The sequence below is a fragment of the Sceloporus occidentalis genome, unplaced genomic scaffold (assembly GCF_023333645.1).
Source record: "Sceloporus occidentalis isolate IW3139 unplaced genomic scaffold, rSceOcc1.0.p SCAF_7, whole genome shotgun sequence".
NCBI classification, from domain to species: Eukaryota; Metazoa; Chordata; class Lepidosauria; order Squamata; family Phrynosomatidae; genus Sceloporus; species Sceloporus occidentalis.
The window spans coordinates 78,363,836-78,376,186 of record NW_028316987.1 but is presented as its reverse complement, the minus strand read 5'-3'; the positions used below and the strand labels follow the sequence as shown (position 1 = coordinate 78,376,186).

The window sequence follows — 12,351 nt, the reverse complement described above, 5'->3', positions numbered from 1 at the left end:
CAGAGTGCAATAAAAATAAAAATCTTTGCCTGTCATCAAACTTATGAATATTGTAATTCTTGATTTTTGTAAATTACAAGATCTTCTCAGTAATTTTTTTTATCTTTTGATGCATTAATGCAAAAGTTAATCAAGTGCTAGAGCAATGGGATGCATAATGTTTCCTAATAATTTGAAAAATAAAATTGAAATATTTCTTCTTCCCAACATAATATTAACATTCCTGCTTCCCTTGAACTGGCACCAGTTTTATATGTTTTGTAACAGTGAACACTTCAGGTGAACACATACAAGCCATCATCTTTTTCCTTCTACAAATCCATAAAAATTGGCAAATTAAGGGAACCTTCTAGCATACATGTAATCCAGATTATTAAATTCTCATTCAATGTATTGTTAAGAGTCAAAGAGTTTGATACCTTGGAATAAGAGGATTGCATTCACCAGGATCCAGAGGGTTGATATCACAGTTGGCATAGTCAAAGGTACCATTCCATAAGTGTTTGGCCAGCTGGAATGCCACTTTCCTTTGCGCTAGTGTGACCTCTTTCCCATGCCAAACATATACTTCACTACCAAAATCAAACACCAAGACCTGAAAGAGGATGGGGTGAAGAAAATAACAAGCCACATTCACTCAATCAAATGTTAAGAGGTAATGCTAAACCACACCTTAGCATTTCAAGAATGAAATTACCCTCATACACTCCCCCGCCTTTGTCTTTTTTTGCCCCTTTAGCTCTAGCTGAGTGGAAGAGATTAGAAACTTTTGTCTTTTTATAAATTAACCCAAGTTTCACACAGCATCTGAAATCTAAACTATAGCTCCTCTAACGTATGGTTAGCTGAAACAAACCAGCTTCATAAACTATGGTTTGAAGCTTTCTTGTTTCAACTAACCAAGCTTGTCTCAGGAACATCTAGGAGGGACCACATTACTCCGGTTTTGAGGTCCCTCCAATGGCTGCCTATCAGCTTCCAGGCCCAGTACAAGGTGTTGGTTATTACCTTTAAAGCCCTAAATGGCTTGGGTCTAAGCTATCTCAGGGACCGCCTCCTCCCGTACAATCCTCCCTGCGCTCTCCGGTCCTCTGGGAGGAACTTACTGCAGCCTTTAAAATCTAGGCTTGTGGTGACCTCCCAGAGGGCGTTCTCTGCTGTCGCCCCCGAACTCTGGAACGACCTGCCAAATGAGATCCGTCAGATAACATCATTAGACAGCTTTAAAAAAGCGGTCAAGACGGATCTCTTCCGGCAGGCCTTTCCAGATTAACCATCCCGGCCCAGGTTCCCTGATTCCCTCATTCCTCCCGTGGCCCCATCTTAGTGATGGTTGAGGATCAACAGAGGGATATCAGGGTTTTTAGTTTTTAATTGTTGTTTTTATGCTTTGATATTGTGTTTTTAATATGTTATACTGTTTAATACTGTCTTAAGGGGGGGAGGGATAAAGTGTTTTTAATTGTTATATTTTATATTTTACTGTTGTCAACCGCCCGGATTGGTTTCCCATAGGGTGGTATACAAATAAATATTATTATTATTATTATTATTATTATTAGGTAAGTTATGTGTCTGGCTTCCAATTATATGCCAAACAAAAACTTCCTGTCTTCTCATAGATATGTCAGAGGATGCGGAAATGTTGTGTCAAAGGGTTGCTGCAACTCATAATACTAAATCAGGATTTATGGTTGTTTGCAAACAAGGCAAATCAATGGAAATTTTGCTGACTTCCAAGTTGGCTACCCTCAATATTGTTACAACACTTTCTCTAATTATATTAAGTCTGCACCACCACCACCACTACCCTGTAAAAAGATTCAAATTCAGATTCTATAGTAAGGAAACCATACTATCTGCTTCTTGGAATACTGTTTGGTTCCTACAGTTCTTATGTACTGACCTGCAAATTCTTAGACCTAACTGAAATTGTATTTTCAAATAAAGAATTCTATCTCTCCCCCAGCCATCAAAACAGCACTAACAATACGTTTCATTTAAGGGCTGAGTTGGCCCCACTACTTTCAGAGCTTGGAAAATGGGACAAAAGGCAAATGTTTGTCTGCACTCCCTCCCATTTTAAAAGGAACAATGAAATTGCCATTGAACTTTAATATGTCACTTACTATACCTCTTTTGAATTTAACAGAGTACACTTTGGCATCTTTCCCCAGTAGTCATCATCTGGAATGAGCTTATCGTCAACTAATCGGTAAATACAATTTGTTTCTATTATAGCAGCTTCATACATTTCGTCTTCCTCTGGTCTTCCGGCAGCTTGAAATCAGCAGAGAAAACAAAAACGTTACCAATGTAGCACATGCATTATAATGTGGAAGAAGCAATTTTGGAATGTTGCTACAACAGGCAGTCAGAGAGAGAGAGAAAAAACAAAAACCTCCTTACACTGGTAACTTGTCTGACCACCAAGAAGTTTCCAGAAGTCTTTGCCTGCATGAGTGTGGGTATTGATTCCTTCCTCTATAGTTTGCACGTACGGAGCCCGGCAGCCAAGTTCTCTCTTTGTCTGGATTAAAGTTGCAAGTTCTGAAGCCTAAGAAATTGAACATGATTAGCTGAATAGACTTTCCTAAGCTGTGGGACAATTGCTCAGTTCAGAAGAGAAAGGAAGAATTGGCGTGCTCTGCTGTTTTCATTACACAAACAATACTGAACATGGAAACTGTGTCAGATACAAATAGAGTTTCTTGTTTCCACTTAAAGAAAAAAATATCTCATTTAATTTCAGAAACCAAAAAGGATATCCTGGGATTCAAGTCCATTTTTTTCCTGCTTGAATAAAGATATTTTCTCCTAATGATTACCTATGGCCATTTGTAAGATTTTACAACTTGCTATCTTTTACCTTAGCTTCTGGGGATGAGGAAAGAGAGGAAGAGAAGTGGTCTCATCAATATTCACATCACATTAAACATACTAGGGCTAAAATCCACCTTATGTGTTATTTTACATCCTGTCTGGAGATGAACCACCCCAGAATATTGCGTAGAAGGAAACAGCACTCTTTTATCACAATTCCTTAGTATACTAACCTTTGCTTTTTCTATGACATTTGCAAACTCCCCTACCCACAGGAAGCAGTAATGGGGAGTGAGTAACAGGAAACAGTCACCACTATTAAGCGATGTAGCCCTTGGTTCTACTAATCTTGTTTGAACATGTCTTCTTCCTACAGAGAGAAAAAAACCCAGACTAATTAAATTCCTTTAAATAAGTACTGGAGCCAATGTCCATGCTTGATTTTTCCAGAAAGAAATACATTTGAGATAAATGATGGTCAATTTTCTCCAATGTCATTTTATGCAAGAGATGTTTTATATGGGAAAATACTTGTTTGATGGAACAACTTGTCTTGATGAAAGATTGCAATGGTTAGTTCCTCTCCATCCATCTTCTTTCATTTTCATTTTATTTAGGAGGGGGCATGGTAGAAAAGACATAATAGATGTTTAGAAATTATGCATGGCGTGGGAAAAGGTTCATAATACTAGAATCTGTGGTCATTTCAGTGAGGCTGAGAGTGGAAGATTCAGGGCAGACAAAAGGGTGGATTTTTCCACATACTGGTGTTAAAATATGGAATTTTTTATTATCAGATGAAGCTTGACTTTAGGGGATGATTCAGCAAATTTATGGAAAATAAATCAGTGGGTGTGAGTCACAATGGCTATACCCCACTTCCAAGACTCAGACATAGCAACTTCTGAAAACCAGTTGCTACTGAGGAACAACAAGGGAAGAGGAGTGATTAATGTAGTAGGATCCTGGAGTTCAAATGGACACAAAGGCTTGAATCCTCTTGGTTAGTCCCAATTGATGTAGACCCAGTGAACCAACTGTTGAATGGACGCAGGTAAATCCCAGATTCAGTAGGTCTTCTCAACAACACAAAAAGGATTCATGCCACAGAGTTTACCAAGAATGAATCCCTCACTGGAAATAATGGGATTTCCCCAAGCCTATAAGTATCTCCCACTTCTGTGCAGCTGCTGCCATTTTTACTAAATAAACATTGAGCGCGTACTAGGGTTAGGAAGGGGCGGTGCTTCCGCACCACCCCAACCTTAGTACGCGCTCTGCGCGTACAAAATGGCAGCGGCCGTTCCACACAGCCGCCGCCATGATGGCGTGACAAACGCGCCACCTCCAAACGAGGCAGCGCGGATGTGATGCCATTGCTCCGCGTGACGGTGCTTAATGCGCCCTTTGCGCGGAGCAGGAAGGAGCTCCATTTTGGAGCTCCTTCCTGGTTTGCGTCGCTGGGCGCAGCCTTCAGATGGCTGCGCCCAGCAATGCAAGGGAGAAAGGGGCCAAGCGGCCCCTTTCTCCTCCTCCCCACCACCGCGGGGTGTCCTTGGGGCTTCAAGCCCCAAGGACACCCCTTTCCAGGCTGCGGGGAAGCGGCCTTTTGCTGCTTCCCCGCAGCCTGCAAAGCGGTGGATCGGGGCCTCTGAGGCTGCCGGTCTGGCAGCTGAGGCCCCGATACACAGGGGAAAGGCGCACCTACAGGCCGCCCCAAAGGGGCGGTCTGTAACGTGCCATTGGCACCCAAAACCCAAACATAAAAAATATACAGAAACACAGACAAAAAGAGTTTCTGTCTTTAATTTGAAGTTCAACTTCAGTATGCAATGCTGCATTGGACAGCAAGGTTTAAGAGATACCAGCACTGAAGTAACACACACACATATATAAGAGCCATAGCAGTCACAAGTCCTATTTCTCTCTTTCAGCTAGCATCCAAAACCTATTTTCTTGCATACAGGCCTTCTTGTTTGCAGACTAGATTTGAGAGCCAGTGTGATAGAGTGGTCAGAGGGGCAGACCAGGGCTCAGTAAATACAGGGTTAAATCTCTACTTAGCCATGAAGGCTTGTAAACCAAATTCTATTTCCTATCCCTATCATACTGCATATGTCTTTTAGTACTGACTTGTAGGGTAAAGATTATCTCCCTCTGTTTATAAACTGGCCAGTATAATGAAACCTTTGAGGAATCACATGACACAGTTTTATTCATGGTCAGTTTTGGAATCTGTCCCATTACATGGATGCTATTTTTCTTCACTATGGGGAGAGGCAGGAGGCATCAAGAAAGAATAGTCGGTTTTTCTCCCTCTGTCACTTTTGAAACTTCTCACTGTTTTTTTAATACTTTGCATTTCAGATTACTCTTTTTAAAAGTAGTACATTGAGAGCTATTTTACATACCTTTGATCTGCAAGAGCATCAGCTTCTTATATGGCACAGCACTGTTGTTTGAGTTCTGTTCTGTTAGATTGACACTACGCAGGCTAACACTGCTGAAGTTCTCCTTACTTGCTAAGCCAGCAAGTGCTACTTCTGAGAAATTTGAGTTTGCAGACACTTAAGACACATGAAGTTGAAAAGAAAAGGACAGAAAGGAAAAAAAGCAAGAAAAAGAAAAGAAAAAGAAAGCCACACACAAAAAACAACAAGGAAACTACATTATGTTTCATTTCCATATTTTATTTAGTTGGGTTATTTTTCATGCATGGCTCACATTTCCCGCTTTTTTATTTTTTTATTTTGTTGCAGATGCTGCTGAAAGAGACAACATAAAAAGAGGTTGAGCTCAAATTTCTCACTAATCTGAGACCCTTACATTTTCAGGAGGAAGGTTTCAAGTTTATACTGAAAAATTGAACCATTTAACATTCAAATTTCTTGTTCTTGTAAGTACTTAGAGCAGCAAGTACAAATGCATGCAATAATTATTTTACAGGGTTTGGGTGTGTGTTTTTCTGCACAATGGTTATTCTGGTGTTCCATGGGATCTAGATCTGTTAGCACCTGGAGAGAAAACAAAGGGTTTCTTCCCACTTTCCTAGTCAAGTACATCAGTACACTTCCCATGTCCATAGGGGTGATGCAGGTTCCAGGTTTCAATCTGAACTTTAGAAGAGCAACTCAAGGTTTCAAACCTATTCTGGGGATGGGCTTTAGTATTTTAAATAGTCCTTTCAAAATTCAGACTAAAATCCAGAGAAAATTTGTTGAGCTACTAACATGGAAGTCATTAGGTGCCACTGGATCAGTAGGAATATTAAAGAATACCCATTCGTGTGATGTGCTTTTGGCACCTATCCCAAAGGTGCCATGGTATCTCTAGTGATAAGTGACAATTCCTTCCCCTTGGCTGCATCATTCTGTGCATTAATTTAAAAGTATGGTCAGTATTCAACACCTACTACTTAGCTAAGTATGCCAAGTAATGTTTCCTGGATTGCTCCTCTCAAACCTGATGAAAACATCATTCATCTGTGCTCCGATTGCCAGCAAAATGGAGTGCTTTCTACTTATGCAGCGGATGCACAGCAAAGTGAGTTGGTGAGAGAGTTACAATCATGGTAACAGTGCCATAGTCATGACTTTTAACAGTGATCATGGATATGGAACAGTTACAAATGAGTAAATCTAGGTAAATATTCCATATTTACAATCACAAACTAGTCAGGAGAATTTAGTCATAAGTATACTTAACTGAGTAGCTGATGTAGAATACCAGCCTATGCTTTTAGGTTCTACATACTTAAAGCAAAACAGTTAATAATCTATCGGCACTTAGTTTAGTTCAGACATAATAACCTCAGGCTGATAAACCACTGGAAGTGAGTCTTGTTGTATCCATATTCTCTCTCCTTACTTCTGTACTTGTGCACGCAACTTTGTCACTGATCCTGTGGCTCATTTTAAAAAAAAAATTCCACTATATTGGGACCTGGAAACTATGGTTTCACCCCTGCCTCCTAAGAAAGTTATGAAAGCCATGGTTTATTGATCTGCGATAGTAATGTTTGAACAGACATACCATTTACAGTACGTACTCTTATTTCTCAAAGCTAAACTATGCATCCTGACAACATTGTCTTTGATTTGCTTGTAAGCAGCATAGTCATCTCTGGGATGTCAAACTTACTTTTTTCAACTTTCATCCGTTTTGACTCCACAAAGGCCACATTTAGCCTTTGCTCCGTATACTCATGAAGAATGTCCTCTCTTGCTGCCAGCATTTTTAAAGGGTTCCTGGAAGCTTGGACTCTGCGCATAGGCCTTACTGCACGCTTGTGCTCTGCTACTGAGGAAATTAACCTGAGAAGCAAAAGATCTCCACACTTAACCTAAGCTTTATCAGCATACCATTAAATGTTGACATAAGCAGAGACTTCATGCACCGTTTTCCAAGGGTATACCATGCAACTGTCTCTACAACTGAATGTATGAACCAAGATCTGGGACGCTAAATTCTGCTACTTCTCAAGGGCCATTTTTCAATCCATTGATGTAATCAGTATTTTATCCTATAGTAAAAATAATCTTTTTAATGACTGGGTGATCAAATTGTGACCCTCCACATTTTATAGGATTTCATTTCCTAACAATCCTTAACACTGGCTATGATATCTAGTACAGCTGAGAACTACATAGTCCAACCACATCTGGAGAGCTGCACCTTGACTATCAGATTTTAGTAAAACAATCTATTAACCTTCTATTTTTGCAGTAGGCAAGGTATGAATAATGTGACTCTTTCTACTTTTTAAATTATGGAAGCCACAAGAAGGATTAATATTGGGTTTTACTTTGGTGTCCTTAAAGAGGGTATACCACGCTACTACCCAAGGATATAGCCAGCACACAAAGTCTGCACACTCCAGTGCTCTGTTGCATGCTTTCTACATCCAGGAAATGAGAGGTGAAATTGGAAGGAGATGGTGGAAGAGGTGAATTTATCAAGCACTAGAAATGGCTCCCCCTCTCAGCTCCTTCAAAGATGGGTATCAGTGAGGTAAATATGTAAGGGAAACTAATTTGTTTCAGTAACTGAAGCTACTACCATCACTAATATTATTTGTATGTATTTCTTAGTCTTCAAGTGGCAAGGTTTTTACTTTCTAGCACTTCCATCAGCAGATATATCCCACAGGTCAAAGTCTCCAGTAGGAGAGTTTTGATGGAATAATGCTTCAAAGGGAGAAAGGAAGGACAATCTCATAAGCCATAATACCATTCAACCCACTAAGAATCCAAATATAGTATTTTGAAAGGTATGAAAATGGAAGTGCTCACTTTGGTGCATCAGGATCAAATATGGCATCAAAGTCTTCATCTAATTCCAAAGGCAAGGAAGAGGTGGGGTAATTCACACAACGGTAAAATTTGGAAAACGTTTCTTCATCATCTAACTTCATCACTTCTTTCACAGATTTTCCTGTAACCGTCAGTACTGTTTCTTGCATTCCACCAACTATAAGAAGGGGAAAAAAAGATTCTCTGGAATATTGTTCATGATCAGTAGTATCTGAATTTTATTTTCAGTTGCAAGTGGAAACATTTAATGACTGCAGTAATTAGCAACAGAAATAGTCTTTAGTGAACTCAGCACTCTCTAAGCAGTTTACAATCTGTAAGCCAATTGCCCCCAACAAGGTGGGTTCTCAATTTACCAACCTACGAAAGGATGGAGGGCTGAGTCAACCTGGAGCCTCTGTGGGATCCAATTCACAATGTTGTAGCTGCAGTACTGACATTTTACCACTGCGCCACCAGGGTTAAAAATGATTAAGTAATGAAGAAAGGAAGGGAATTCAACATAGCCAGTTTTCTGAAAACAGTGCATACCTTTACTGTTCAGCCTTCCCAGGAAAGTCTCCAGTTTGTCCAATTTCATATCTGATTCTAATTGCATATCAGGCCTAGCTTCAATTTCTAAACAAAATAAGAATAAAAGCAGTCACTCTGATTAAAATGAAGAGGGAGAAATTAATTAACAGTTCTCACCACAATTCATAAAGCCTCACCTTCCAGGGGTTTTGAAATAGGTGTTGTTGATTTCAGTCTGTTGCAAAAAGGGGATGCCACTGGTGTGATGGCAGTAGGTGATGCTAAGCCTACAAAATAAAAATATTAGACAATAAATCCTTCAATTACTAGCATACTGACATATTTAAACATTTTACTTGCCAAGCTCTCTCTCTCTCTGTCTCGCCCCTTTCATTAGCACAAATCAGCAATTTCTTTTATCACCACAGAGAGATCATTACAGGCAATTACAAAAAAGGAAGAGCAAATCCATATTTTGCAAGAGATTCAGAAACCTGGCATGTCCCTTTTCTCTGTGCATTCTACATTTGCCAAAGATCTGTAACTGAAGTAACTACATTAAGACTCTAGCTTCTAGTCTTGTCCTCTTCCTTCTTAGGAAACAAGGCTGTCTTTTCCACAGACAGATAAAATAAATGGTTTAGATAGAGATGGGAGATGTTATGGTTTGTAAACACAGTGGGAGGGGAAAAAATCAAGAAATCTTTGCTGAAGATAAAACCTCACAAATATATTTATGGACAAATTCAGTGTTGTCTTTCTAGGACTCAATACCATCTGATACTATACCATGGAATGCTTCGGTATCTGGTTGCTATCAGAATGACCCCTGCGTATTCCAGAGAATGTTCTGGAAAAAGCACTATTTATACGGATTATTAACTACTGCCCTATTGGGTCTCACCTATTACCAGAGCATGAAAAAGTTACCTTTTTGAATTACAATTACCAGAATCTTTCAAATAGCGATATGGCTGACAGATCTTGGGAACTACAGTCCAAAAAAGGTAACTTTCCTAAACTTTGACTATTACCTTGCATGCCCTGGAACTACCAACATGCCCTCAAGACAGTGCTCCACAGAAGATCAACAGCAGTGAGCAAACTGACCTTCAGATAATCCCATTTACCATTACTGTTGCCTGTAGAAAGAAATCCTGGATAATCTTACAAGGAACTCTACAGTTCCCTGGGACACAGACTAAAATCCATTTCCGAGGACCATTCAGCTTCTGAGGCAAATGCAATTTTTATTATTTCCACAACATAAATCGTCACGTGTGAGTTAAACCATTTGGTGGACTGAAGCTAAGTGAGCTGAATTATCCAGGTTGACACCACCTTTACTGCCATGGCTCAGTGCTATGGAATTCTGGGAACTGCAGTTTGCTGTGGCACCAGAGCCTTCTGACCTAGAAGGCTAAATGTGTCACAAAACTACAAATCCCAGAATTCCATAGCTCCGAGCCAGGGCAGTTAAAGTGGTATCAACCTGGATTATTTCTGCAGTGCACATGCAACCCTAGTTTATGTAAAGGAAGCTTTTTTTTTTAAGTTTACCACCTTTTGAACAAAAGGTCCCTGCTCTAGCCACACAGACTAGAAATAGGCAGTGTGGCCCTCTAGAGTTTGTTGGACCCTAATTCCTATCATCTCTCCTCATTAAGGGGAGCTAGTTTGGGTTGAAATCTGTGTTTATAATGGGTAGTTACACAACAGTGGTGAGGGGAGGAAGACAAAAATCTGCTGACCTCAAACAGCTTGTTCCTCCAATGTTTATTTCCTTTAGGTCCACTGTTTCTGTATCCTTTTCCTCCCTATTGCCACCAACTACATCAGCTCTAGGTATCATGTATCAAGAAGAATCAGGCCTAGGTTGATGGGACTACAGGCCTGCAATCCCAGAATTTTCCACTAGACATTGGATTCTCAACTCTCTCTCTGTACCCACACCTACACTTGCATGGGAATTATGTAGCATTTCTGCAATTCCCAGCAGCCCAAGTAAAGAATGGTGGGAGAATGTTGTTGTGTGCCTTCAAGTTATTTCTGACTTATGGCAACCCTAAAACAAAGAGATGACAGGGTTTTCTTGGCAAGATTTGTTCAGACAGGGTTTCCCTTTGCCTTCATCTGACGTTGCGAGACTATTACTCAGGGGTTTCCACGGCTGAGTGGGGATCCTGGTCTCCAGAGTCATACTCCAACATTCAAGCCACTACACCACACTAGCTCTCATGCTGGGAGAAGCAGTCCAACAAGTGCAGCCTTATTTCCATTTCTTTATCTGTTCCAGTGTGACCTTCCCTTCCAGGCAGTTTCAATGTTCTGAACAGAATTATCCATCTTTAAATGAATCTCAAGAATGAGAATTCTTGAGGAGGTCAGAGGAGATTAAAACATTTCCTAAAGTCAGTAAGATATAAATTAGCTAATTACCCAAACAAGATGTGATCAGAGTACAGGTTGACTGCTCACATATAACATACACGGATTTTGATTACTAATTACAAGGTAATCTGTTTGTGTACATGGAGAAGCTAAACGCAGTGTCAGCTTCAGAATGCAAACAGTTTGCTGCTGCTGCTGCATTGTCCTCCTAGGCTTTTAGGATAATTGGAATGGCTCAACAACAAAGAACGAAGGAGTAAATGAAAATGAACAGCTTTCATATAATAAAATAATTCAATGTTCCTTGGCAAATCCTCCCATGCATGTCTTCTTCGAGCATTAAAATAAAAATAAAAAGAAAGGTAAAGGATGGATAATTTACTGACCCTTCTTTACCATTCTGCCAGCCACAGTGAACTGTGTGGAGTCATTTGATGCTCCTTTGCCCTTCGCCTTCCAAGCTTCTTCTCGAACACTTATCAGTTGCTTTCTTTCTTCAATAGTCATTTGACTTTCACAGCCATCTGACATCCGCTGCTTTTACAAAGAGAAAGAAGTGGCAATGAATAGGAGGTCTGAACATGCAAGAATCATCAGGCACAACAAACTAAGCCAAAAATGTATTATATGTTCCAATCTTCCTATTTTAATCCCCCGCCCCCCTCCTGCTAACTAGCATGTTAGTCTTAGATGGCATTTTACCCATAATGTATGTTTGTTCTTTTGTTTACTTTATTTGCAGAATTCCTGCAACACAATCAGGACTCCAACAGTCCTGATAAATCCTTGGATGTCCCAACTTTTCAGCTGATTTAAAAATGTCCCACATTTAAAAATGCTTCTCTCTTCTTCCAATGTTCCCCCTTCATCCTCAGCTTACTTCAGTCATTGTAAAGTGAGTTCAAACTACAAAAGTAGTTTCAAATCAATTAAGTCAGTGAAGGGAGTGAAATTTCAGCCTTCTCAGTAGACTCAAGCAAAAGCAAACTGCTGCAATTTCTCCTAGCTTGTCTTTTCTTCCTCACATAATGGCCTTTGGTCTCTTGATCATACTTTGATGTTGCTTGGGGTCACGTATGTCTCCATTTACATATGTGAAATGTTGGAGAGTATGTTTTAGCTACTTTTTTTGTAATATCTGTCGACAGTACAGCATTGTAGGTATGACGCTGCATAGGATGCTCCAGTACTTTGTTCCTAATCTGGTTATTTTTTTTTTTCATATGTTTCCATTATACACCAGTTCACAGCAAACATCACTGACAGGAAGAAGGAAGCTAGACCTATGATTTAAAAAACAAAGGCACAGTAC

At 39.9% G+C, this 12,351-nt stretch overlaps 1 protein-coding gene across 6 annotated transcripts in view; it reads right to left on the bottom strand.

The window, feature by feature from the left end:
* The window catches only part of LOC149310004 (supervillin-like), a 131,144-nt gene that overhangs the window by 14,795 nt on the left and 103,998 nt on the right, over positions 1–12,351 (bottom strand). For 5 of the 6 annotated variants that reach the window (XM_089533455.1, XM_089533457.1, XM_089533454.1 and 2 more), the window contains 10 exons: positions 11,426–11,576; positions 8,846–8,935; positions 8,667–8,753; positions 8,115–8,292; positions 6,964–7,136; positions 5,235–5,390; positions 3,057–3,193; positions 2,410–2,557; positions 2,135–2,280; positions 420–595 (listed from right to left, as the gene is read on the bottom strand). In XM_089533455.1, the coding sequence (XP_089389581.1) occupies positions 420–595; positions 2,135–2,280; positions 2,410–2,557; positions 3,057–3,193; positions 5,235–5,390; positions 6,964–7,136; positions 8,115–8,292; positions 8,667–8,753; positions 8,846–8,935; positions 11,426–11,576 (1,442 nt within the window). The remainder of the gene's footprint in view (positions 1–419; positions 596–2,134; positions 2,281–2,409; positions 2,558–3,056; positions 3,194–5,234; positions 5,391–6,963; positions 7,137–8,114; positions 8,293–8,666; positions 8,754–8,845; positions 8,936–11,425; positions 11,577–12,351) is intronic. The other variant, XM_089533456.1, reaches the window with a different exon arrangement.